The sequence below is a fragment of the Brienomyrus brachyistius genome, chromosome 13, assembly GCF_023856365.1.
Source record: "Brienomyrus brachyistius isolate T26 chromosome 13, BBRACH_0.4, whole genome shotgun sequence".
NCBI lineage: Eukaryota > Metazoa > Chordata > Actinopteri > Osteoglossiformes > Mormyridae > Brienomyrus > Brienomyrus brachyistius.
The window spans coordinates 3,545,001-3,572,500 of NC_064545.1; the positions used below are offsets into that span (position 1 = coordinate 3,545,001).

At 46.1% G+C, this 27,500-nt stretch overlaps 3 protein-coding genes across 19 annotated transcripts in view; 1 reads left to right on the forward strand and 2 right to left on the reverse strand.

The window, feature by feature from the left end:
- Nucleotides 1-27,500, reverse strand: part of LOC125705818 (uncharacterized) — an 87,256-nt gene that overhangs the window by 21,964 nt on the left and 37,792 nt on the right. For 3 of the 9 annotated variants that reach the window (XM_048972105.1, XM_048972107.1, XM_048972104.1), the window contains exons 2-7: nt 4,853-4,926; nt 2,831-3,052; nt 2,537-2,719; nt 2,278-2,425; nt 2,022-2,179; nt 1,615-1,878 (exon numbers count right to left, since the gene is read on the reverse strand). In XM_048972105.1, the coding sequence (XP_048828062.1) occupies nt 1,731-1,878; nt 2,022-2,179; nt 2,278-2,425; nt 2,537-2,719; nt 2,831-3,052; nt 4,853-4,866 (873 nt within the window). In that variant the 5' untranslated portion in view covers nt 4,867-4,926 and the 3' untranslated portion in view covers nt 1,615-1,730. Of the gene's footprint in view, nt 1-1,610; nt 1,879-2,021; nt 2,180-2,277; nt 2,426-2,536; nt 2,720-2,830; nt 3,053-3,495; nt 3,514-4,852; nt 4,970-5,423; nt 5,508-27,500 lie in introns of those variants that run through there. The other 6 variants (XM_048972106.1, XM_048972102.1, XM_048972108.1 and 3 more) reach the window with 6 other exon arrangements.
- Nucleotides 1-27,500, reverse strand: part of LOC125705808 (uncharacterized) — a 63,560-nt gene that overhangs the window by 676 nt on the left and 35,384 nt on the right. For 2 of the 9 annotated variants that reach the window (XM_048972083.1, XM_048972078.1), the window contains exons 5-7: nt 511-714; nt 147-394; nt 1-44 (exon numbers count right to left, since the gene is read on the reverse strand). The exon at nt 1-44 is cut by the window's left edge and continues 676 nt beyond it. In XM_048972083.1, the coding sequence (XP_048828040.1) occupies nt 1-44; nt 147-394; nt 511-714 (496 nt within the window). Of the gene's footprint in view, nt 45-146; nt 395-510; nt 715-821; nt 983-1,062; nt 1,183-1,269; nt 1,484-1,562; nt 1,708-27,500 lie in introns of those variants that run through there. The other 7 variants (XM_048972074.1, XM_048972079.1, XM_048972081.1 and 4 more) reach the window with 7 other exon arrangements.
- Nucleotides 13,791-27,500, forward strand: part of LOC125705807 (germinal-center associated nuclear protein-like) — a 78,609-nt gene continuing 64,899 nt past the window's right edge. Inside the window, exons 1-9 of the mRNA XM_048972072.1 lie at nt 13,791-14,015; nt 14,131-14,212; nt 14,341-14,479; nt 14,858-15,060; nt 15,149-15,288; nt 15,385-15,582; nt 15,662-15,930; nt 15,990-16,152; nt 16,236-16,366. Of these exons, the coding sequence (XP_048828029.1) occupies nt 13,857-14,015; nt 14,131-14,212; nt 14,341-14,479; nt 14,858-15,060; nt 15,149-15,288; nt 15,385-15,582; nt 15,662-15,930; nt 15,990-16,152; nt 16,236-16,366 (1,484 nt within the window). The 5' untranslated portion in view covers nt 13,791-13,856. The remainder of the gene's footprint in view (nt 14,016-14,130; nt 14,213-14,340; nt 14,480-14,857; nt 15,061-15,148; nt 15,289-15,384; nt 15,583-15,661; nt 15,931-15,989; nt 16,153-16,235; nt 16,367-27,500) is intronic.

Genomic DNA, 27,500 nt, shown 5'->3' on the forward strand with positions numbered 1-27,500 from the left:
TGCGTCGACCCGGGACTCGGTGGGCTGCCGTCTGCCAAAGTGTGCTGTCAAGAACAAAGGAAATTGTTGTTAGTTAGGAAGACTATGTAGATAGGATCGCTTATCAGTAAAATGCTTTAAAAATTAGTGCTGCAAACAATACTCACAGAGGACATGTCGGACACGCATCCTCATCTGGGCCTTCAGCCAGCGCTCATAGAGCTGTCGCTGAAACTGGCCCGACGTCTGTGTCCGTACATTCTTATCTGGCACGTCGCCATCCAGGGTCACGGGGTTGGTTTGAAGTAGCTGATCGAATGCTGCCTGGACATCCATCTGCTGGTTGGACCCCATGGCGGCATCCCGTGCGGCGCCATGGGCAGAGCAGCTCGATCCTTCTTCAGCAGAGTCAGCGCTGGGATAAAAAAACACACACACAAATAAGTTTTACGGTTAGTGTTCAGTGGTGAGGACTTTGGTTGTATGTCTTCATGTTGGATAAGTGTATTGACAAACGTAAAACATGCCTACCTCAAGTCACCTGCCAGCCTCTTCAGCAGCATACTGGCCAGCACCACATTCTGCGACTTCTTCATTCTATAATGTTTGTCAGCCGTCGCACTAGAGTGTGTGAGGTAATCGGCCACCAAAGACTTCTGCTGGTCACTCAAGTCCTTGGTGGCCGTCTCAAAGATCCGCCGGGCCATCTGGCTGGTGACTGGATCCAGCTTGTATCTAAAATACAAAATGAATAAGAAATTCATTAATACGTCTCACACAACACCTGACAATGTGTATCTAGGGCAAATTATAGTGGGAATGAATCATGGTGATCAGCTCACTTTTGGTGTAGCCGGTTAAGGTCATTTGACGCATTGAAGATCGGACGGCCTGCAGTTGAGACGAAGAACCGTCCATCTCCTCCCTGGTCATCCGTCGTCATCCGGCTTCTCTTGGATGACAGGAGCTGTGGCCGTACCCGGGTGAAGTAGATGTCGAACCACTGTTGGCAGAGGAAAACAACTTAATTTCTGCGTTTGAAATAAACGACAAAATAAATCTTTTCAGACTTGATATACTTACCGTCTCCTCCTCAGAGGACAGTGCAAATGTGGCCACTTGCTGTGCCGATGTCTTGTGCTCCTTCACACCAATCACCGCATGGTCTGGTTCTGTCCTGCTCCTGGCCATCCACTCCTCGACCTGTACAAGACAATGATGCCCCACTGATCAGAAAGAGAACCGGCAAAAAGGAAAAGTGAAGACAAAAAAAAAGAGTACAATACTTACGGTCATGTGCTCCACCACGCCTGGTCGCTGGAGATGTTTTAGAATCACCGTGGCCTCCAGGTAGTAGAGGACCAGGCAGCATTCCGCAGACTCCAGGGGCTTCTCCTCAGGATAGACCTTGCCAAGGATTGCCAAGAAGTCGTTCTTGGCAGCCCTCAGCACGGCCCAGCAGTCCTCTGGACTGAGAGGGTCCTTCTCCAAGAGGATGGCATGTCTATGTGTGGGGGAAAAAAATAAGAATATTAGATTGCTGACAATCCTAATTAATACAATCCACATTTTAATGTGCTCACGGTGTAAGATGGCTCTGGATCTCCAGGCAGTGCATCCCAGGAGCAGTGAGGGAGATAAAAAAAACATAGAGTGTTAAACATAGACATATATATGATATATAATAATAATAATTATATATAATTGATATATAATCAAACCGTGATATTAAATTTAATGGACAGTCGAACTTACCTCCTTTGGATGATCTCCTTACTCACCAACTTGGCAGAGCTCTGCTGTAGTGAGCTCAGGTACTCCACAAAGTGCTTTGCCTCGTTCCACAAGGCAATGTTGTCACGCCGCAGGTCGGTGGTGACAGTGTGGTACTTGAGGAATCTGTCAGAGGAAGGACAGGTATGTAAGTATCCATATGTACATGCAGTCATGACAAAGACAATAGCGGGAGAACTTCTTCCTCGAAGAAACAGATATGTAATACATCATATTCCTAAAATATAAAAACAAACCATGCTACCAACCTCTTCAGGCTCTTCATGTAGTTCACCTGAGTCTGCCTGGAGAGACCAGCCTCACTCAGCTCCCGAAAGAAGAGCTTCGTCTTTTCCCTCTCCCTGACAAACTCAAGGGAAGGCTCTCCGGGGTTCACAAAAAACATGAACCTGCTGACGTTTTCCACCTGGAAAGAAAAATCAGCATTAGATATATCCATTGCTTAGAAAAAAAAATCCATTGCTTAGAAAAAATAATGGAGTGTATTTTTATGGGAGACCTCACCTCCTGCTTGAAATTCTCATTCAAGAGATCCTTCTCCAAGTATGTGGCAAAGCCCTTCAGGAGGGGATGGTCCAGGGAATGTTTCCTGTACAGTCCCTTCTCCTGCATCATCTGCCTGGAGGTCTGTGGCCACTGCACCTCCCGGGTACTGCCAAATGGAAAACACATTTCGTCATACAACTGCACATTCAATGTGTGGCTCACAAACAAAAGCAAAAGGTATCAATGAAAGCTGTAAAACCAAGATAATCATACTTACACTTGAAAGGTCTCGCCGCTGCTGTCACTGACAACAATGTCTTCTGACTGCTGACTTGCAGAGCTCTCCGGTCCCTGCGCGGCTGCACCAGCCACCACAGGAACACTGCTGGTCTGCGCCGGCACTGCTGGGGAGGGCATGTCTGTCACCACCATGTGCCGACGCTCCAGCTCCTGGACCAACCTTTCATAAATAATAAAAATAAACAAAATAAATAAATAAAAAACTTTAGGCAATTTCATACAGAAGAAAGATGTGAGGTGTGTAAAATAGGCTGAATTCTTTCCCACCAACCTGTCAAATATATTAGTGTCATACACAATCTCCCGCAAGTGTCTGTAGCTGAAGACCCTGCCCCACTGCAGAAGTTCAAGGGAATTCTTCTTTTCCTTCTCCATCACTTCCTGGATGGCCTCTTTCGAAGACCTCTTCATGCACACCCTAGCCAGATGCACTGAGAGGCTTGGCTGCGTCTTCTTGCACACGGGGCAGAGCAGGAAATGCCTGCTGGAAGCACTGGGGATAAAAATAAAATAAAATTAGATTTGATTCATTACTTTTAGTTGAATAAAGAAACAGTCCAGTCATCATCAACACTGTTCGTTTCGCCGTGGTTTGGATAAATAACATTTGCATATCCTGATGGCTCCTAGAATGAGTAAAGTACATAATCACAGCTATTGAACCATGTTGACTAATAACTTACATTTATATTAAAATAAAATTTAATTAATTAAACTAAACTTAAGTTGCTTCAAAATAAATAAAATCAAATTGTTTTAGTTGTGCAATGGATGCAATACGTTTTTATAATTTTTTATAATTACAATAAGTAAATATTTTAAGTTTTAACAATAGCAGTCAGTGGTCAGAGACTTTTGCAGTGTCAGTAAAGTAGAACAAGTTTATCCACAATTTCTACAGATTCAAATGAAATAAATAAATTGACCATAACTTACAACTTGGAAGCCATTCTTGAGAAGAAATATATAGGTCACTACTAATAGGACCATTTAGGGAATAAAAGGCCTCAAGTTTTAACACACACACAGACACACATGCCCTTCCAAAGTCTGGGTCCCCTCATCTCAGATGCTGATGTTAACAGCCTACGTAAATGACCTGTGGCTCACACTGGTAAAACTTGAGACCTTTTATTCCCTAAATGGTCCTATTAGTCATCATGTTTTTTTTTAAAGTGTTTGTGTGTGTTTGTTTTTATTTAAAAAAATTCAAAATGTGACTGATATATTTAAGATAGAAGTCTGGTGGAGACACACACACACACACACACACACATATAAGGGAATTAAATTTTAAATGTGATTTTGAGCACCACTGAGGTAAGTGGTATGACAATTAATCACTAAAAAATAAAAATCACTAAAAACATAAAAGATAGAGGTCTGGTGGAGAGACATATGTGACCTGCATATATATAAATGCAATATATATAATGCTATTTTTATCTTGCTAATTCCCTTGCAAACTGTAAAATAAAAGTACTATTCCTTGAGCAGGCGGTCAGTGTGTCTGAGTTTGTCATGTGCTTTGGATTTCCCTGCATGTGCATCACAGAGATGCAAAACAGCCATTAAGGAAACAATAGCCCTGGGCTGGTAAGGCCATCCCAGGTATGTGTCCCCTAATCTCAGATGATGATCTTCCCTGCTTAAGTGAATGACCTGCCTGATTGCAATGCTGATGACTCACAGGCTGAGGAATTTGCAACTAAATAGTTGGATAAAAATTTTTTGCATTTTGGTAAATTCTCCTTATTAGTGACTTTCAGTTGAATTCCAGTGATCATCTCCATTGTTCAGTGCTCAATGTTTTGGATTAATGACATTTAAGAGAAATATTTAGGTCACTACTAATAGGACCATTTAGGTAATAAAAGGCCTCAAGTTTTAACACACACACAGACACACATGCCCTTCCAAAGTCTGGGTCCCCTCATCTCAGATGCTGATGTTAACAGCCTGCGTAAATTACCTGTGGGTCGCACTGGTAAAAAAGTACATAATCACAGCTATTGAACCATGTTGACTAATAACTTACATTCATATTAAAATAAAATTTAATTAATTAAACTAAACTTAAGTTGCTTCAAAATAAATAAAATCAAATTGTTTAAGTTGTGCAATGGATGCAATACGTTTTTATATTTTTTTATAATTACAATAAGTAAATATTTTAAGTTTTAACAATAGCAGTCAGTGGTCAGAGACTTTTGCACAGTGTCAGTAAAGTAGAACAAGTTTATCCACAATTTATACAGATTCAAATGAAATAAATAAATTGACCATAACTTACAACTTGGAAGCCATTCTTGAGAAGTTCTTCAACGAAAGATAAAATCTTCAACAGAATCTGGAGCTCTTGTCTCGCTGGAAGCAGAGGTAGAGTGACTTTACATGTGCAGGTCTCCTCTTAATATACCATTCTGACCGCGTCCCCCACCCCCGCCCCCCGTAGCCCCGCCCACCCCACCCCCCAGTGTCACTGTGAGGGACACCTTGAAGGACGATTTCAAATGTGGAAGAAAGTAACTTTTAAAAATGATAAGAACTGAATTTATATTTCTAAATAAAGTGATAAATCGTGAAAAAAAACGCATCATATTTCCGTATACTATAATTTACCATTTACCATTTCATTTACCAGAACAACAGATCCCTTATGTTGCTGCCCATATACATTTGATTTATGTCAGTCTTTGCCATTTAAAGACCATGTTGTGACTCGGGAAACTTTAATATAAACTGCTGGAGCTGAAATATTCTCAGTTTTACAACCCCTTGATTAATATGGAAGATCGTAATTTAATATAAACAGAATGGTAATAATGGAAGTTTGCTTTCTTGTCACAGTAATCATACCATACCACCGGAAGGCTACGGCGATTCTGAGCAACATTGGAATTTAATCCATTTTTTTCGCCGCTTTTACCCTGAAATTTCTGACTGAAATCGCTACCCCGCTCTAACGCACACTCGTACTCGCTCACTCTTTGCAGCGAGCCAGCCTTAAAGGGCCAGGATCGCATTACAGATTGTACCGAAGATTGTTCTAATCCGTAGTGTTCTGACACAGGCAATACATAAAGTGACTACTCTTATTAGCAGGAGGATAGGCTGAGTGTATAATGTTCCTAATATTTTGGTGTATTGCTCTTCATGCAATGGGGCTATCGGCATTACTGTTTGTAAAAAAATAATAATGATAATTACAATAAAATTTTTGATACATTTATCTGACTCAATCTTTTTTTTTTTTTTTACGTGACCTGCTGTTTAAGTGATCTCAGCGTAATTCATAAACATAAAAACATAAAAGATAGAGGTCTGGTGGAGAGACATATGTGACCTGCATATATATAAATGCAATATATATAATGCTATTTTTATCTTGCTAATTCCCTTGCAAACTGTAAAATAAAAGTACTATTCCTTGAGCAGGCAGTCAGTGTGTCTGAGTTTATCATGTGCTTTGCCCTGCATCACAGAGATGCAAAACAGCCATTAAGGAAACAATAGCCCTGGGCTGGTAACGGCATCCCAGGTATGTGTCCCCTAATCTCAGATGATGATCTTCCCTGCTTAAGTGAATGACCTGCCTGATTGCAATGCTGATGACTCACAGGCTGAGGAATTTGCAACTAAATAGTTGGATAAAAATTTTTTGCATTTTGGTAAATTCTCCTTATTAGTGACTTTCAGTTGAATTCCAGTGATCATCTCCATTGTTCAGTGCTCAATGTTTTGGATTAATGACATTTAAGAGAAATATTTAGGTCACTACTGATAGTTTTGTTACTTCATACCATCTGATGTGGACCCAGGCCGCATGTTAAACATGTCAAGTAAATTGGCGATTTAAATTGGCCTGTTAATGGCAGTTCCCATTAGGTGTTAGCATAGTGCTAATTATCAATGCCGGTAATCGATCTAAAATCATTTTGGAGGCCTACGTGGTCCCACTGTTAAGCAAATAAATTCAGTGAACCAAATCTGAAACAGCACAAAGACGATAACAGTCTTAAAAATGATTAGACTTAGAGCTCTTTCATTTAAAAACAAATTGAGCTTAGGCTACTTGAAGCCTACATCTAAATGCCTGTGTTTGTGTGTTTGTGTAGGTTCCTGTGATATCCTTCAAGCCCAGTAATCACCACACAATAAATATTACTTGGCTTGTGCCGTTTATTTGCACTACTACAAACAGGCTTAACGGCTTCTGGCTCAACTTCTTGTTCTAGCTAGCTTCCATTATTCCCCAGAACGTTAGCTCCCTCTAGAGGAATTATATGGGTATGCTTTCACATTCAGTTTACCACAGTTAGCCTACAGAAAATCTGTATTGGATCAGTATTTCTGTTTAGCCTACATTTTTGTGCATTACACAAATATCTTTTTTTTTGTGCAAATATCTTTGACACTAATAGGCAGTGTTGCAGGAAAATAGTAGCCTATAATGGTTAATTTAGAGAATGTGTTTCTAATTACAGAAGTGAGGGAGAGCAGAATCATGTGAAGGAGGTGTACGTTTAAGGTGGAATGGACGATAAATCCTGAGTTCAGGTACTTATGTGACAGATAATGTACATCGGGCATACTGCAAGATATGCAAGAAAGCTTTTGATGTAGGCAACATGGGCATTTCTGCTGTTCAAAGCCATGCCAAAGGACAGGGACACAAGAGGGTCCTCTCCTTTTGAGCAAGTCACTGGTGTTGTGTTAGACCATAGCTACTTGCCAGCCAGCTTTGGAGCCCTAACTGAGAATGCTCTGGTGTATATCACAGGTTTTGTTGTTAGGCAGGTCGTGAAGAAGCTGAAGTGTGATGTGCTGCAGTAGCTTGGTTAGTACAGCCGTGCCTTCACGTCTCGTCAGAACTATCATCTGCTGACCTTGCGTAACAATGGAGGCCTGCTGGTACAGTAATCCATGGTACAGTAAAGGCGATTGGCTCAGCTGAGCAGTGCATCAGACAGGCCTCCAACATCCAGTCTCTGTTGAATAGGGTTGTGAAAGCAGATGTAGGTTTTCAGGATGGCATTGGCAACCATCATTTCAATTTAATTTCACTTGTCTTGCTTTCACAAGTTGAGAGAAGACCATGTGGCAAAAGTACATACTCTCCAACTACAGAGCAGCAGTTTGAGGAAGAAACTGTGTAAAATAGTATTGTTACAAGGATACTAAATACTAGACACAGAGCCTCTGTCTTCCCACCCCCACCCCACAGGAAAGACACAGCTTCTGTGTGTATGGACCTGCCCTGCAGGTAAAAGCAGGTAAACGGATGTTCATCTTTCATATTAAATGTAAAAAAAAAAAAAGAATTTTCTTTGTCTGGAAAATGTATTGTGTACAGTTCATTGTCTATAGTTCTCTACAAGTCTATACAAATGCCCGTTGCTTTGGATAAAGGCGTCTGCCAAATGCTTAAATGCAGTAACAGTCCTAGCCGATGAGGCGCCCTAGGAGAGCATCAGCGCCGGCACCCCCCCCCCCCCCCCCCCGGCGTAGGAAAACTATAGCGGAACTAATGTTGCGTTTGGGTTGAGGTCTGGTCAGTTTTGCTGGTAACATTTTCGTTTTGCTCAGTTATAAGTGCAGCATTTGTTATGCGGCTGAGAAAGTGTTTTAAGTTATAATGTCAATATTCATGGATATTGGAGTTATTGTATGACCTGCAGTCATAAGTTAATGGCGTGAGCGAGCTGTAGCCTATTTATGTTTGTGTTTGGTTATTTTTAGGAAATTGCCTGTGTTTTTACTTATTCATTTTTTGATGTATGTGCTTTATTTTATCTAGTTCTCACGGCATGCTCGACCGGATAGATATGTGAATAAATGCCCGTGATCAGAGATCAACTTGTGTTCGTTATTGAGGGAGGTTACAAGGGGGGGGGGGGGGCTCATAGGAAAGTTATGTATCATCATCATCGTCATCATCATCATTATTATTATTACTACTTAATAGGCTTTGTTTAGCAGGTAAATTCATGTGGGCTTGTTCTTTTCATATTACTAGCCAACTAGCTTTAAGAATAGTGGAATGTTACACTTTTTTCTTCCTCCGTTTGTGGCGCCCCCTGGATGAATGGCGCCCTTGGCCCATTGCCTATATTGCCAATGCCACGAGCCGGCCTGCATTAATGTAAATGCATGAGTGGTAACACAATGGGATTTATCATGGAGATTACCAGGGTCTTTCAGCTAACATTGCTGGCCTTTTTTGTGGTGTTTTGTATTTGCATTGTTCTGCACGTAGTAGGAGAGTAGTGTATGTTTATTTCGATTGGAAGAATGAAAAAATACCTATATGCGCATTACATTTTGAACATAAAAGTAGGCTGTGTTAAGAAAAACCGCTTCCCTGTCGATTTACTCGTGGCTCGGTCGTAAATACATGTCTGACATTTATAATGAACCAAGACAATAAAAATCGCTTCTCAAATTTGCCCATTTATGGTTCTTTATTTCTGAATGCCAGCTTGTTCATTTAAAAGGAGCTCTACCCCGTCCCAAGATGGCGGCTCTGTTGACGCATTCGCTCCCAAAGACGGCTGTATTCAACGCGACATCCAGTGTTTTTATCTCTGGTACTGATCTAGCTGTAGTTAGATTAAATACAGTACAACTCTTCACGTAAACCCGCATTAGAAACAGAGGTACAGAGAGAGTGTAAGGAAGCTAAACTTCATCCATTATTATAAAAAGAATAAAATACATTACTCCAGATTGCAGTGTTAGTTTGGCCTCCTTTGCATATTTTCCTTTTCCTTCACAATTCATTTATAAAAATAGATCCAGAAAAAGGAATAATTGGAATGTTTCCTTATAGAAACAGTGGGACAAGATAACACTGTGGCCGTTATGAAGCCAGGCGCCGAAAGTTGGTGACGTATCCCAGCTAATAAATGTTATTTATGAGAAAACTACAGTAATGTGGATGTCAGTTCTTCTTTATGCGTGAAGGATGGCGCAATGGCCCTGGTGGACGGCGTGGCCAATGCTGCTGACAGCCTTCGGCTATGATACAGTCCCAATGACCGAGCTGGAGCACACTTCCACTTTTAGGATTGGATGGAGAAGCAGCATACAAGATCGACAGCAAGACAACTTCACCTGTCCAGCAAACCAACCATGCTGAACTGGCCCCTACTAATGGAAGTGAGATGTACTTCTGCAGGGGGTGTTATAGGGGGAAGAACATCCTTGCGTCTGCCGGAGTGCCCCCTCAAGTGGCTGTGACCGAACTCGATGGATGAATTGGACTGCATGTACTATGGCTATGTTGAAATAATGTTCAACGAATGTTATTGACATCTAATCATAGTGCATGGAAGCAACTGTGGAGTATTAGTTCTACTATGTGGTTACATCTAAAGCCTGAAATACCTCAGTGTAATGATACTTTATGCACTGGGCATGGGGGAATGTATAATGTAGCTACACACCAAGCTCAATTACGGGTTGTCCATAATAGCTGGAGGGGCATAATGGTGTCGTGGATCGCCCAGGGGAAGCCCCTATGATGTCACGCGGGACTCCCCTGCCACACCCCCGCTGGTTTCCCTAGGAGGGAGTTGAGCAGCGGCCGTAGCGCTTCTACACCTGTCCCGAGAACCGGCAGGACCGGTTACCGTTTGCCCTCCTCTACCAGCTGATGCCCGTCGGGGTAATCGGCGAGCCTTTTTATTCGTGTCTGGCACACCTGCCGGTCTTCAGCCCTCCGTGCTAAGTTCCAGCGTTTATTCCCTGACCTGTCTCCACCTCTGTTCTGCCTCTTCCGCCCTTCGCTTATAGCCTAGCCCTCTCACTGCCGATGCCGATCGCCTGACCACCTGTCTGTTTTCACTACCTCGATTTTGGATTTTTTTTGTCTCTGTCCTGTTGCTCTCTCTCCCGGAGTTGACGGAGAAGATAAATATTGGACTGATCCGCTATAGCGTCCTCCTTATTTTCCGCAACCCCCGCCGTGATTAATGGACTCTACAGGTAAAGGGAGAATAGCTAGATACCTATACTAACAAAAGTAGGCTTTTGGACGCCTGGACGAGATTGTGATAAAACTGATAGAGGATATATATGCTCACTACGAACACGTCATACTAACCCATGTTTTGATACGAAGGGAAACGTGTGCCAATAGTACTATTGGCCCCCCCGAGATATGCTATTTGAAGTCGGTCCTCACATCCTTTGTGTGAGTACCATCCACGTCCATGAACATCTACCATACGTGCCGTATTCCGGATGTTAGAATAACACATATATTTGGAAATGGCAAAACAAAACATATTGGTTAAAAATTCGAACACCTTATGAAAGTATAAACCAAACGCAAATGTCACAAGCAACGCAGTTACTGAATATTTTTGAATGTGTGAAACTAACGTCAATATCTGTCATTACTTGTTGCACATGCTTGAAAATTAGTCAGAAATCTGTCCACTTAAAACTACGTAAATAAATTCTCTACTTGATGGGCTGGTGCTGAATGAATAGGCCAGCTGGCCAACTTGTGTCTGTGCCACTGACTGGCATCCTGTAAAAATCCCCTCACTGTAAAAAGTCCAGACAGCAAATTATTTAACAGTAATTAGTAATCACGTGTAGTTCTCATTTATCGTGATGTAAACTTCAAAACCTTTTCTGCACATTTTAATGATTTAATTAATATTACCTAATTTGTTTATCATTTTCTGCAATCACTGTATGTTAAAGCAAGTTTTAAAACTAGCTGTAAAATTATTGATGCTGTTGTTGAGCTGAAATTTGTTGCAGGAGTGATGCCTCTGAAGAGAATAATTATCCCGATTTTATATTGAGAGAGATGGTTAATTCCATTTTAATGCAGACTGGGTTCACAGCCCCTGTTCTGCCCTTGATCTTTTGCATGCATGCTATCATGTATTAGTTTACTCTGAATTTTGATCACATGTCAAACTAAATAAATTTTGGACTGGATTCCATGTTTTTACGCTGTAAGTTACATTTTTATTTCAGCATAATTATAAGATCCCGCAGGTAGAAAATAAGTCTGTTACTTAATAAATGACCATAAAGTAGTTGCTGCTGTATATATTCCATAAATATACTGAACTGGAGTTCTATGCATCCTTACAAAGTAATAACTGTAAGCGTTCTTTAAGTATGAAAGAGTTTAGGACATTGTCACCTGCAGTGGATGGCCACATGTCCCCATAATTATAACTTTAGATTATATTTCTGCATGACTGAGTATTCACTGAGTAACTGGTAGTGTTGGATGGTATTCACGCCTCATATTTACCATTTATATCAGTCTTCAAAGTGTTTAGATTATTAAGGCTGGTCTTGGTTGTTTTCTTGCCTGGAGAAACAGAAGTTTGATGCCATGACGCCACAGCTGCTCGCCGTTCCTGTCAGTACGGTGGAGGTAAGAGTTTGAAACGTTCATCAGCCTGTCAGCTACGCATCTCGCCTGGATACAGGACTCAGCTTTTATTCTTCCGTAATACGCCCTAAGCCCCTCACTCTACTCAATCTCAGTGCTGTTTGGTAGTAAATAAGTCATTGTCACTGACTGCCACAGATTACGGAAATTAAATGGCACAAGTGTAACCCTGTCATTTTAAAGAGGGTAAACTCTGATCAGGAAATTTACGATGTCAGAATAAACTGATTTTTTAAAAGAACTAACTAATGTGCCCTAATAAGGAAATGCATACAATCAGAATAAAATATCTGTGGTTTTTAACAGTGGTACAGTAACAGTCTGATAAAGAAAGGTATCAGATCAATATATCTATAGCATGTAATGGAACTTGCATGAATATATTCTCCCCTCCGGAATTCATAGTTCCAGTAGTTATCTGAAATTGCCGTTATTCGGAAAATTACAGACTATGAACAAAAACGGACAATGCAAGAAAATAAAAGAATGTGTATGACGGAACTCTAGAGTCACATTCAAGAAACACCATAAATGCTACTCATACACAGTTGGGGGGCAGGGGTCAATACATAGACCAAGTCCTTGTGCCTGTAATCGGAAGGTCACCGGTTCAAACCCAGCCTCAGCACGTCTGCGGGTCCTTAATTCCCCCCAGCTCCCTAGACGCCCCAACAGGTAGCTGCCCTTCACAGACAACTTACTCCACAAAGGGCATGTTGAGGGAGACACAAAAAACGCAATATCCCCACAGGGATATTATTATTATTATTAGAAGTTGTAGACGATGAATTCCAGCTGAATGATGTTAATTTACACATTGCTGAAACTAAAGTGGAACACCTCAACATAAATGATCTAGAAGCAGGCAGTGTGAAGGTGTCCACATCACATGGCGATGTGGTGAAGGGGCCTCTGCAAACAACGTATGGGAAACAGAAGAAAGGAAAGAACCGGCAAAATTACACCCCACTGTCAAAAACGAGAGCCGGTGGCTGAAGCTGAACATCCTTCTCAGCCTGTTATTTGAATTTGTCAAATTGTTTTTAATCATTGTGGGATTAGCCCCATTGAACCCTTCACATACATACTTACAGCATCTCTAATATACTTTGAATTGTAAACATGTTTCTTCTCTACATCCATCCATCCATTTTCCAAACCGCTTATCCTATCGGGTCGCGGGGGGTCCGGAGCCTATCCCGGAAGCAATGGGCACGAGGCTGGGAACAACCCAGGATGGGGGGCCAGCCCATCGCAGGGCACACTCACACACCATTCACTCACACAGGCACACCTATGGGCAATTTAGCGACTCCAATTAGCCTCAGCATGTTTTTGGACTGTGGGGGGAAACCGGAGTACCCGGAGGAAACCCCACGATGACATGGGGAGAACATGCAAACTCCACACACATGTGACCCAGGCGAAGACTCGAACCTGGGTCCCAGAGGTGTGAGGCAACAGTGCTAACCACTGCACCACCATGCCGCCCCTACATCCATTTATTTCTTACCTATTATGCAATGTAAGGGGAATCTTACTAATGCTAATAATTACAACTAATATTGTAACTGTGTTTTGCTTATGTTTGGAAGTCCTGCGTGCATGCGTGCCTGCATGTGTGCATGCCTGTGTAAGTACCTACCTGTCTGCGTGCCTGTGTACATGTCTGCCTGTGTGAGTGCATGCGTGCATGCGTGTGCGTGCATGAGTGCATGAGTGGGTGCGTGCATTCCTGCATTGGGTTCGAAGCCAAGTATAGTCTGAAAAACTGAACTCTGTGACACTTGCCACAGATCCCGAAACTGAGGCAGCATCAACAGTGAGACGTGCCCGCCGCCTGGACAGCACAGACAGCCTGGGGGGGATGTCACCCTCCGAAGCCATGGTGCTCCAATGCAAGAACATTCCAGCCAGTCTTAACAGCAAGGACATCCTGGGGGAACATTTCCGCCAGTTCGGACGTGTGCAGCGGATCTTCTGCAGGCCCCAGAAGAACCTGGCCATAGTGCACTTCCACGACCATGTGAGCAATGGCTTTGCACACCTTTGGGGGGGGGGGCTTGGTCGCTGTACTCATTAGGCTGTGGTCTCGTCCATGATCTCCCGGGCTTTCCTCACTGACTTTTGGTATCTTTCAGGCTTCTGCTGCCAAAGCCAAGAAGAAGGGCAAACTGCTGCGCAGGCATGAGCTCACCATCTTCTGGCAGAGGAAGAAGCAGAGTGAGTGACTATTACGGTGCTCTCTATCTGTGCATCGAGCCAAGGCCAGGGCGGGGTCTTTGTGACTCGTTGCAGCCTTTCATTCCCATGTCAGCTGTTTCGATGAACTGGTTCTGTGTGTCTCTTAGGTCCAGGAGAGAAGGGCCAAAGGCCTCCAGATGACCCTGATCCTCAGAGCCAGGCAGGAGGCTTTGAGTCAGCCCCTGTCTGCAAAGCCCTCTCCAAATCCACCTCCGGCTGGTCCTCCAGCTCATCCCTATCCAGAGGGTAATCTTGTCTTTAAATCATTCTCTTACCGTAAGAGTAAATAACTCAATTTTACAATAAGATGGCCGGGTCTTTATTAAATTAAGTTAGGGAAGAAAATCACCTTTTTGAAACCCAATGCAAGTTCTTTAAAAAAAAATAAAAATCTGGATCACTCTGGTTTTTTATTATGTATACATTTTGTTTGTTTTTTTTCCAAGCAGCTTGAGTTATGTTAGGTCATCTGGTAATGAAACTCTTTACCTCAGGCTCGGATTCGTGACATTAAAGTCAAACTGAGTTCTTTGGCTGCTATGCCCCCTACTGGCCAGGTGTTCAAAGGAGCCCAGGTTTTGCCAGCTTTTAGAAGCTCTTCAGCCTTTGGTCTGTCCCTCTCAGGTCACCAGCCAAGAAACCCCTGGCGACAAAGGCCCTGCAGTTTGAGAGTGAGCCGCAGATGGAGCCCAGCCCAGACGGCCTCGAATCCGAACATCTAGCCAGCAGCCTCCCCTCTCCCCTCTTCCACCTGATTGGCCAGGTAGCTGAAACCGCAGAGGAGAAGTATCGTCTGCTAGAGCAGCGGGACAAGATCCTGCGACAGGGTAGGTCCCCCTAGGGTCACATTGCTGAGCCACCCCCCCCTCCCACCCCAAAGTGAATCGCCAGCTGACACGGTCTCCTCTGGCACAGCTCGGCCCAAGAGGACCGACCTGGATCTGTCCAAGGTGTTTGTGGGTACGTGTCCTGACATGTGTCCGGAGAAGGAGCATTACATGAGGGAGACCCGGAACCAACTGAGCTCTTTTGAGGTCATCCCCAACACGGAGAAGGTATCACCACCCCTGCCCCTCTTTCCTAATGCTTCCCCCTCCCCGCCATGAATTGACAGACCACAGGCTGCAAATCACCCTCTGCACCCCACGCAGGTGGACCACACTGCTGCCATTAAGGAGTACAGCAGGTCCTCTGCTGACCAGGAGGAGCCCCTCCCCCATGAACTGCGGCCCCTTACTGTGCTGAACATGACCATGAACTACCTGGTTACCCAGGTCATGGACCAGGGTGAGGACAACTACCGTGACTGGTATGACTTTGTGTGGAACCGCACACGAGGTATCCGGAAGGTGAGCAACATTAGTCCGTGTCTCATTATTCCTGTGCCCTGCGGGCCTCGTCCTGATCCTTTTTCTGGGCCATCTGCAGGATATCACTCAGCAGCACCTGTGCGACCCGCTTACGGTGTCCCTTATTGAAAAGTGCGCCCGCTTCCACATCCACTGCGCACACCACCTGTGCCAGGAGCCCATGATGTCCTTTGATGCTAAGATCAACAATGAAAACCTGACCAAATGCCTGCAGAGCCTCAAGGAGATGTACCAGGACCTGGCCAGCAAGAACATCTACTGCCCTCATGAGGCAGAGTTTCGGCAGTACAGCGTGCTCCTGAAGCTCAATGATGGAGACATCCTCCGGTGGGTGGCTGGCCGGCAGTCGGTGTCCCGTGTCACCGTGGCACCTCTCCAGCTGAGAGGGAGGTGCAGCAATTCCGGGCGGAGCTCCGAAACTCTCCGGAGGTGAAGTTTGCCGTCCAGGCCTTTGCCGCTGTCAACAGCAACAACTTCGTGAGGTTCTTCAAGCTGGTCAAGGTGGCCTCGTATCTGGCTGGTTGCATCTTGCACCGCTACTTCGACCAGGTGGGGGAGCCGTTGCTCCGCTCCCTACATCCTCATCAGCCCCAATACCTCACTTACCTGGACCGCTCTGGTGCCCCCTACAGGTGCGCCGTGAGGCTCTGCGGGCCCTGAATGTGGCCTACAGCTCCCGTGGTTCCACCACATTCCCGGTCGAAGACCTGGTCCGGATGCTCATGTTCCAGAATGCCGGCGAGGCTTCGGACCTCGCGCTGCAGTATGGGCTCGCGGTCGATGCAGGGTAAGGCTGGGCTGTGCTTCGTTGTCCCTTTTGTGTTGGGGGCACGGTGGCTTATCTCTGATGGGGGTGCTAATCTATGATGGGTGGTATATTTTATTGAAGCTCTGCTCCATGGTGGAGCTAAGCCGGACAGCGTACCAGGAGCCTGAGATCCAGCCACGTCCAAAGCGCTCTGTGGCCATCGCAAGGAAGCGGGAGGTGCTGGTGGGCCAAGTGGTCAACGGCGCGCCACTGCCCAACCCACCCCAACACACACCCGTCAACAGCTTTGACAGCCGCAACAAGTACCGTGGGGATGGGCAGCCAGCGGAGGCAGGCAGTGTGCCCAGGGCTGGTGCGTCTGCACTCCACCTTCCGCTAACTGTTACGCTTCGTCCACCTTCTGGCCTCTGATTGTAATTTTGTCATTTTTCCTGCCCACGCTGTAGCAGCCTCCCCTCAGAGGCCCCCCATTGAGCTGGATGCGCGGGCCCTCCAGCACCGATCCAAGATCCAAGGGAGCTGGCCTCCCTGGTAGAGAGGAGAGTGGAGCACTTGGGGCATCTCCGTCGGAGGCACCACCAGTCGCCCCACCTACGCCTCCCCCACCGGAGCCCGTTTACACAGAGCAGGTGATAGATTGCTCATTGCTGCGTGTCAACCCAGTAGCAGTGTGTTGGTATTGCCATAGTAATGACAAATAACCCCCCCCCCCTTGCAGGACATCGCCACGGAGGTAGAGGCCATGCTGGAGGAGGTAGTGCAGGCCGAGGTGGCTGACGTGGCTGCCACCGGAGCCGAGTACATCTCTGCTGCACTCAGGTAGGAGCGTGAGCCAGATAGGGAGCAGTGGCCTCTAGAGGGTTGTCACACTCAACCAACACCAGTTTGGTGATGTGGATGGGTTGTTGCAGCATGTGGAGGCAGTGCTGAGTGAGGTGGTGGAGCAGATGCTGCGGGAGGTTTCTGCTGCCGAGATCCAGGCAGAGAGGGAGCATATCGCTGAGGAGAAGCGCAGGATGGAGGAAGCCAGGTAGGCCTCACCTGTCTGGGCTGGGGAGGAGGGGTGGGTGCATTTTGAGGGGATGTGCCATCTGATGGGCCTGTCTCTGTCAGGAGAAAGCAGGAACACGAGGAGCTCCTGGCCCGGCTCAGCAAGACACTGTGTGCCGAGATCACATCGTGGAGACTGCCTCAACAGAGATCAGGTACTGGTGAGCCAAGGGGGATCAGAGGTCATAGAGAGTGTTCAGATAACTGTATATAGGCTGAACGCATGCCCCTTCGTGCCAGGCGTGCCCAAGAAGAGCAGGCAGAATGTGTGGCTCGCAGCTCACAAGACGTGTGTGAGGTACTGCTGGAGGAGACGCTGTGTGGTGAGCTCACCCTGCTGGCCCAAGACGTCCTGGAAGCAGAGTCCTGGAAGCAGAGGTTCATCAAAAGGTAAGGGGCCGGATATTTTGCCCACATGCTCGCCGACAACCGGGCTTCACCCTGTGCATGTGTTGCAGGTGGCGTGATGTGGTGGCCGTGCGCAGGCAGCTGAAGCGACAGATGCGTGATTTTCCTGCTGCCCCTGGCTGTGTGGACCCCCGCTTCAGGCTGCAGGCCTTGGCCCCCAGTGCCCCCCCCTCACCCTGCCTGGACAGGCTGGCCCGGGGCGTGGTCAACCTGGGGCACGCTGGGGACCTCTCTGTTTCCTGCACCAGGTACATCTCTCTCACAGCATAATAATGCTGACATAATATTCATAATAGAGGTGCACCGATCCCACTTTTTCAGTGCCAATATAATCTTGATACCTGAACATAAGGTATTGGCTGATTATGAGTATGATCCAGGACCAAAGCTCTTTTTTTTTTTCCAAGCTAGTAAATACAAATGGAAAAGAAGTTTTAATTAGCCCACAAGAAACATACACCTCTTTTGTGCATCTTGTATTGAGCATTTTTGAGACATTTTGCAGTTGTTTGAATATCTTCACAAGTACACCCAAGTGGCATGCGTCACTTTTCACTGTGATAGCAGCACCTCGTGTATCAAGCTATAGCGAGTGCGCAAAACAGCCCAAGCTGGAAAATCCATCGCTTTTTTTCATATTACTTGCATTGCCTTAATTGAGTGCACTATTAGTGGGATTTTCCACTGAATGTTACTTTGTTTTTACAAAGATCGCAAATCGCTGTGCTACTGGTTGTTTCAAGCATAAAATTCTTCCAGGTTTTAGACATGGGCCAGGCAAGTTGCATTTGCTACCATCACCTGATCCTTCCACTACAAAGGACATGCACATGACGTCATAGCAGGGGAAGTCACTGCACTCACACACACTGAGTGTCAAAAAACCGAGGAAGCGTTAACGTTCAGCTTGAATGCCACAAAAAATAAAAAAGGGGGGAAAGCTGTTGTGCGATTTGATTGTACCACTCAGTATAAGAAGAAATAGACTGGCAATAACTAAATAATTATTGAACATGGATCGGTCACATGTGGCCGATGTCCGATCCGTCTGATTAGGTATCGGGGCACCTCTGCTGAATTAGACAGTACTTCCCAAAATGACTTCCGTCCTGTCCGTTTATTTTGCTGGCCATTGATTTGCTATAGTGTTAAGTGTACCGATGCTGACACTCTGCTGCCTTCTGCAGGTTGGCGAAGATGCGAAGGGAAACCGAGCATCAGATGAAGGTTCACTTGTTCTACCAGCAGCTCCTGAGGTATGGTGCTACTGTAGAGTAGCTGTTAGCCATTCATCACTCTCCATGTGCTCATCTACATCTCCATCCACTTCAGCGAATCTGTGTGGGGGCCACTGGACCTGCTCAGTCTGGTGGCAGCAAGCGTCTCGAACCCATCTGACACAATCTTCTGGAAGGCAGCCCTCTTGTTGCCAAGTGATCATGAAAGAGATGCCAATGTTGCTAACCAGCCAGTGTTAGTTGGGTTTAGAGGTCCTGGAGCTTACATTTGTGCCCCCCTCCCATCTCTGATGCAGGATTTTGACAGAATGGCTGGAGTCCAAATTCGGTAACTCGGAGAAGCAAGAACACAGGGAGATGGTCCCCAACGGACACATGCAAACCTTGAGCATCAGCAGCGGCCTGCGGAGCGTGGGGGAGCGCATGCACACAGTGCACGTGTGTGTGAAGGTGTGGCAGATAGGGGGGAACTTGCCGATGAATATCGACAGGCTTCATGCCCCTGTGTTGCATGTTCTGTCATTAATGTTAGTCTAGCATAGCTTAACATAGCCTAGCATAGTCTGGCACTATGTGATATTAGCAGGTCCTGTGGTAACACAGATGTTTGCGAAGGGTGCAAGTGCAGGAAGTGAGGCCATGTTTCTCACTGTGGGTCAGGTGGCCCGCGGGCCCCTCAGCGAGGAAGGCCAGTTGGCATTGGAGAAGCGGAAGGGGCTGATGGGCATGGGCGCCCTGCTGATGCTGCTGCCCTCGGCAGTCAGTCCCGGGGCTGATGAGGAAGACGGGGACATCTTCCTGTTATCCGCCCTGCTGCAGCTCCGGCAGATTCAGCAGGCTAATGCCTGGCCACATAGCATTAGCAGGGCAGGCTGGGCACAGGGCCAGCGATGAACGGCTAGAGGAAGGTGTGACACTAACCGTGTCTATGACAACAGGTGTCGCGTGGGATTCGCTTACTTTACTTATAGCATTTCTCTTGAGGCTATGTTTACGTATGCAGAGCTAATACAGTTGGTTTGTTCCTCCTGTCTGACCATCGGTTTCCTTTCCCTGTAAGACCTGATGCTTCAGACACTCATTGAGGAAGGTTTGATTTCAGAGTACATGTTCGTCCATATCCCCGAGACCACGAACGAACCCCAAGGATCCGAGCAGGTGAGTGTGCATGTTGTCGCTGGCCTCGGTAAGATTGAACCATCCCATTGACTATCACCCCCGTCTCCCCGCAGATCCGCCATGCCGTCAGGTGGCTCGCTGCCCGCTCCACGGCACCAGCCCGGCTCGTCTCGCAGACGTTGGTGCAGGTTGTGGAGGCCGGGCTCTGCCGCGAGTTTGCTGGTAGGCTTCACCGTGATCGGAGGGACCGTGACATGGCGGGACTGCCCTCCCAGGGCCCTGCACCCGTCATCGGCCTCTACAACACTGTCCTGGCTTTCTTGGCTGGCCTTGTGTCGTCCCCGAGTCTGGCTGGCCTCTCCTGGCCCGTGGCAGAGTTCTCGGTGCCAGGGGGTGGTGACTGCCTACCACATCTGCTCTGGAACTCGGCTGAGCACCTGGAGTGGCTCCAGGGGGCAGTCCTGAGCCTGCGGCTGCCCGACTGGCCGCTGCCAGCCGTGGGGGGTATGTCCATGCCTCAGATTCGGAATTCGGATTTCTTGCTAAGTGGCTGCTTCTTAGTCTGTTTCCTTAAATTTCTGCTGCTGCCACCGCTCCCCCCACCCAGCTCCTTGGAGCCAGCTGGTTGCCTCCATCTTCCAGTACGTATCTCAAATCCCATGGTCCCGCCACAGCCAGCCACTCCTTATGTCCCAGTTGGAGAACCTTTTGGAGAGGCTGCGTCAGGACTGTGTGGGCCGAGGTGGGGGGCCGGACAAGGAGCCCACTTTCTGGGAGGTGCCCTGGGACGAAATTGTCATGCTCTGTGTAGAGCACCAACTCCTGGACTGGAACCCTCCTGGGTGCCCCGTGAGTGAAGGTGAGGGGGGTGGGGTGGGTCTGACGTTTGGGGGGGCCTACTGGGGATGCCATGCAGGTGTGAACCTATCCCACCATCTTCAGATGTCATCAGTGACGACGGAGAAATCCCGGTGTATTTCCTGAGCGATGGGCGTCCTGCTGGGTGGATGCCGTAAAGCAGACGCACAGGGACAAGCAGCAGGGGAAGGCAGGGTAAGAGCCAGCCAGCCATGTAAATCTAACACATTCCAGATAGCTGGAACCTGCAGATTTAATGAATATTATTTACTATTAAATGGAAGAAGAGGGAAAGCCATCAGCTTCCAGTCTTGCTCATATCCCCAAGAGTGGTGTACAATACTGGCTTCTTATCCAAAGTCTCTGCCATTGCAGGTGTCACCAGAGCATGTGGCCTCATCCTCGAATGGCCAGGCCACGTCTTCAACAGAAGCTGTTTCACAGCATGGTTGAGGACCCTGAGTCCGGATCCGGTGTTGCCCCTGTTTTGGATGCTGCCTCCAGCCCCCAGGACCTCCTGGCTCGCATTGAGGAGGAGAAAGAACAGAGCCGCAGGTCTCTACATGCTACACACGTGTACTCTCTCATGTGAGTTGTGGCATAAACATTGAGCCATTTCCTGTTTGACTTGGATCTGCAGGTTCGAGGACCAGCTGCGTACCTGGCTTGACGTCGAGTCCCTGGGCCCTTCCTCTTCCTCCTCACCACTTTTCTTGCCTTCTTCGTTACTGTCTGTACCGGAGATCGTAGTGCCCTCCCCAAAGATGGCTGCCCCACCTGCACTTGCCCTGGTATTGACCCTGTGCTACACAGTTGCTCACATTTTAAGACCCCAAGTACCCTGTGCTCATCAGTTGAGACTGTTTCTGTGCCCATTTTTGTAGCAGAAGGAGCGCAGTGTCCGCAGTGACCAGGCCAGGGGAGCTGCCAGTTCTATGGTGAGGCGTCTACAGGAGCTGGAGCAGCTGATCTCTGCAAGCCGGGAGGAGGAGCTCGAAACCGGAGTACCCCCCACGACGACATGGGGAGAACATGCAAACTCCACACACATGTGACACAGGCGGCGACTCAAACCTGGGTCCCAGAGGTGTGAGGCACCACTGCACCACCATGCCACCCCCAAGATATACATTACCGCTCAAAAGTTTGGGATCACATGCAAATTTCTTTGTTTTCCAAAGAAAAACACATTTCTGCATCTTTTTGCCTCGGTCTCAAAAGGCACCAAGCTAGAACCGGCCCCGTGTTAGTGGAAACGGGGCATAATATTCTGCGGGTCGCTCAGCAGCGCAGCATATGAAACTAGACTCGGATTGTAAGTGTGTGGTTTTGATAATTGATGTATGGATGGATGGATCCTTAATAATCCTGTTTATAATAATCCTTATAAACAATAAGGTCCAGTCGCCAACTAATCATGTAAAATACGTCATAAACTCATGGTTGTTAAACCCAGAATCAAAGTCAACTTGCACATTTCAATTTTGGTTCGATATAATCACGTTGTCCTTAACCCTCCAGTGCAGGAGGGGACGGTAATGCGCATCGAATGTTTCCGAACCTGTGTGTGATACAACCGAGGAAGAGCCGATGACTTCGGGGGAGGAGGGGCAGGCGACTCGGAAGAAAAAGCAGCAGAACCCAATGCAGCCTGTAGCCCATTCAAAGGCCTACTGTTGGACCTCTGCTTATTTTGCAATACGTCTTTAGTACGGACTGAAAAATGTCCGATTTCGATGAGTTTGAGAAGCAGTTAAGCGAAAATCGGCAAGGTAAGTTTGGCTTTGAAGATCGGTGTATGCTCCCTGTGGCCGGCGTGTCCTAGCGCCGAGGATGGTGCGGAGGGCACTTCTGCTGGTTCCGAAAAGAAAAGCGCGGCTGGGAAATCGGTGCCTTTTATCCGAGCGCTCGCCGATTCTGAAACCTGCCCGATTCTTCTTCTCCCAGCTGCCGCAGGATCCCCGAAAACTGACCGCTTTGGTAAATCAGTGACATTCTTTGCTTGGCATTGTTATAGAGATCGCTATAACATCCATCAGTGCCCGGCGTACATAACATGGACATTTCAATGAAACGTTATTGGGGTGCACTCGATGTGAAAGCCTGCGGTTTTATTTATTTAATTATCATCACTTGGATCATAAATTGCGACCCGCGTATTTTCATTCGCAGTAACACACTATGCATGGATGTTTGTTGCAAGCGCCGTTTGCTCGTGGTCATTATCCGGCATGTTGACGGTTTGCTGTGATCGGCCGGCTTTGGGCGCCGTGCCGCTCTGTCTGCAGGGGTCGTCTCCACCGTGGTTCCAGACTCGCCACACAAGCTCTTTGTCGGAGGCCTGCCCAACTATCTCAGTGACGATCAGGTACCCCGCCCTCAGTCTCTGTCGCCGGGGAGCCGACCCACAACCCTCCTGTGTTTCTGTCCCACTGCTGCACGTGGAACTCAAGCAGGCATGCACACACACGCACGCACGCACGCACGCGCACGCACATACAATACATACATAAAATAAACACTCGTCTCTGTGTAACTGATTAGTAGGAAAAGAAAGCCTGTCAAAGTTACCTCACCGCTTAAAATTCATTACAAGATACTGGGGGGTCAGCATCATGTTTAACACTACGATCCCTGAAGTCAACGAAATTTTTCGGACGCACCTCGGGTGGAGCCCCCCCCTCACTCCCCACACAAGCTGCCCGCCCCCTCATCAGCGCCAATCAACACCTATTGTTTTGCAAATGAAAGCGGAGTTTCACGGTTTCAGCTTCGGGTCTGCACAGAAACGTTTTCTAACAGTGTGGTCTGAGGAATCGTAAAATACATGCGTTAATATATCCTAATTTGAAACACCATTTCTCTTGATTCGGTAATTTCAGTTTCAAGAAAGTATTTGATGGAATAAATACATGCATTTGCTTACTGCCTGTAGCAATCGGTAATCTGATTTTCAGTTTTAAAGTTCGATCAGGGCTAAATGACAAATTAATTAATGTATGTCATTAAAATTACCCTGGCATGATATTTGCATTATAAATGTACCGACAGGCAAAGCATTGTTATAGGTAATGAAGAAAAATGATTACTATGTCCATTTGTTATGAGAGAGCACAATGCGCTTTGAATGTAAACACTGACGTTGCTACTTGCGAAAAAGATCGCGCAGTTATGAGCGCACAAAAGACTGTAAATTACTGCGGACGTGTGTGCATTTGTGCGTAGGATTATGAGATGCCACGGTGAACTTCACACGGAAACAATTCACATGTTACATGGGAAACATTGCGCAGTTATCAGCGCACAAAAGACTGTAAATTACTCCCGTCGTGTGTGCATTTGTGTGTGGGATTATGAAATGCCACAGTGCACACAAACACTTCGTGATGTACGTATGAAACAGGATGGGCAATTATGAGCACACAAAAGTGCTAATTATTCATAAACATATTGTGGTCCAGATATATAATTACGGCATAATAAAAAAAAGACTTTCGCGTGCGTGTGTGTTTCCGTGTCACATTCAATCGGTTATTTTTGATATAATAAATACATACAGTTGATGTCTGCAACAATCTGTGTAACCTTATTCAGTTGTAAAAGTTAGAGCTAAAAGATAAATTGATTTACATATATCGGTAAAAGAACCCTGGCATAACATTAGCGCGATATATGCATTATAAATGAATCACTAAGTAAGAACTCAGGACACTGCAGCTGCGCTTTGCATGAAGGCTAAAGATGGCTCTGTTTGGGGAAAAGAAACTTCGGCGTCGATTTATGCAAGAAAAAGAGATTGAAAAAGAAATGACACAGCTTAGACAAGCTTCTGTTCCTCAGCTTTCCACTGGAAAGAGGACTCAGTGTCAGGTGCTCCGTCACTGTAATAGGAACCACAGTACAGGGAGATGTGTGCAGTGTGACAGGTACACCTGTCGCAAGTGTAGGAAGGAGGGTCATTGGGTGTGTGATGACTGTTAGTGGATAGAAAAGGTTTTGTATCTTTAGTGTATGTGCTTATTTTGTATAATAAATGTGTATCTTCCACTTGAATGACACGGACTCTCTCTCTCTATCATACACACACATGCTCTTTATCTTTATACCATCTGATACTTGAAATTTACACATTCTTTGTCAATATTCCTGCAGCTTGTACTCGTGAATCAATGATGCAACTTTTTCCCATGTGGCACATGAAGTGTTTACATCAGAAATGCACATGCGTGCACATGTATGACATGTTATTTCATCATACATTTACACATATAGTTGTAGACACAGAACATACATCAAAATATATGTATTTGCTATATCAAAATATATTTGTGTAATTGACACCACGGTTACCATAGTAGATTTGGGGGTTCCACTGTATTTCAAATTATTATGTATCAAAGCATGTGAATCCTTACAACACATCACTAGATAAACTCTTTAGTGCAGACCTGAGTTGAAGAAGTGACTTCAGGCTGGGGGGCGACTTCAGCTGAGTGACTGTGATTCATTTGCAAAACAAAAGGTGTTAATGGTGCTGGAGAGGGGGCGGGCAGCTTGTGAGGGGAGTAAGAGGGGGGGCTCCTTGTGAGGAGAGCCTCATTTTTCCAGGAATTCTAGTGTTAAAGCTAGCTGCTGAAAATAGCCGCACATTTGAGGTTTTTTTTTTTTTTTTTTTAAAGATATTCATGGGATTTATTAAACATTTATTAGACATGTAGGTAATGAGTTGACAGTTACATTACGCTCATTGTTTATCCAGCTGTAAATTATGAAGATATTGAGACCCCGCTAATGTAAAAGGTACGTTTCCCAAAACCTCATGTTATCGACTTGCATAGTTGGAAATAACCTTATTAGCAACAAAGGCTTTGGGAAACGTGCCTTACAGCTGGCGGCTTGCCAAACCAGTCACGTAGCCAGTCCCTGTGCTGCCTGTTGCTGGGTACCCTGGAATATTTGTATATCGGGTTAATTGCTGAGTGTTAGTCGGATGAATCAGCCGCGTCGTTTTGCTGCATGAAAATTTAAAATCGAGTCATCTGCGCGTCACCTAACTGACGAATACCTCCACATTGCCGTACACCTGTGTTTGCCCAATCCCAGTCCTCGGGGAACCGCCGACTGTCCACATTTTCGCTCCCTCCTAGCTCCCAGCCAATCAGGAACACCGAATACCTGGTACAGGTGCGCTGAGAGGAAGCAAAAACGTGGACTGACCGGGGGGGTACCCCCGAGGACTGGGCTGGGAAACACTACCATAGACTGTGCTTGAAATGTGGGGGAGATCGACCAAGTCCCCAAACGCTTCAGTATTCGCAGACGTGCCGTGTCTCACGTCCATGTCCGCACACTGAGAACGATGACTTCACATCCCGTTAACAGCGATGGGGAGCTGCGGAAGAATCGTTCCCTACATTGCTGTGTCGCTCGAAAGGCAGAAAATACTTCGGACCTTTTTCCCGGTGAACGATTATCAGCTTCACTGGAGTTTTCACACCCTATTCTGTTATGACGTCAGTTGAGGTCGTCTTTTGAAAGTGTTGAAAGGGTCACATTTTAGACATTTTCTACTTCTCATTAGCATCTTTTATGATTTTTTTTTTTCTTCCTGTTGGAGAAAGCGTCAGGCTTTCCACTCCAACTCTGCACACAGGACCAAACTACAATACAGTATATGTTGGAGAAAGCGACAGGCTTTCCACTCCAACTCTGTACACACCATTAATTACGAGACAACACACTTAGAGTTTTACTTGCACAAGGGTAACCACACTCTCTGCATGCTAGGCTACAAAGGAATGTGTTACCAAGGGTGGTTCCCCTTGGCACCTTTATTTATAGTCAATGGGGGGCAGGGGTCTTGGAGTGAGAACAAAGAAAAGACTGTGAGAGTAAGAAGAAGTTCTGGTTTTACTCAGGTAGACAACTATTTAAACACGTGCTCAGGATACGTGTAAACTAATATAATCTAAAGTATGAAGGTAAAGGAAAACAAAATAATGTATATACATATTTACACTCATTGCTGATTATACAGAAATGATAACAAATGATTACTAACAGTTTCTTCAACCTAACAGTCCCTCCTGTTTATCATGACAGTATGATCAGAAGCATCAGTATTGTACAAATTGCAAAAACACTTTCAGCACAACCGTCATTCAGATCACATCATCATCATTATTAAGAGGGCTAGACAAGGTTAGTAAATCCATTCGTTCTTCTGCAGTGTCGCTCCTCTCGGTGCGCTGGCGATGTCGTCAGGTGTCCTCGGATCCGGCTCGAAGGACCAAATTATATGTTGGAGAAAGCGTCAGGCTTTCCACTCCAACTCTGCACACAGGACCAAACTACAATACAGTATATGTTGGAGAAAGCGACAGGCTTTCCACTCCAACTCTGTACACACCATTAATTACGAGACAACACACTTACAGCACAAGGGTAACCACACT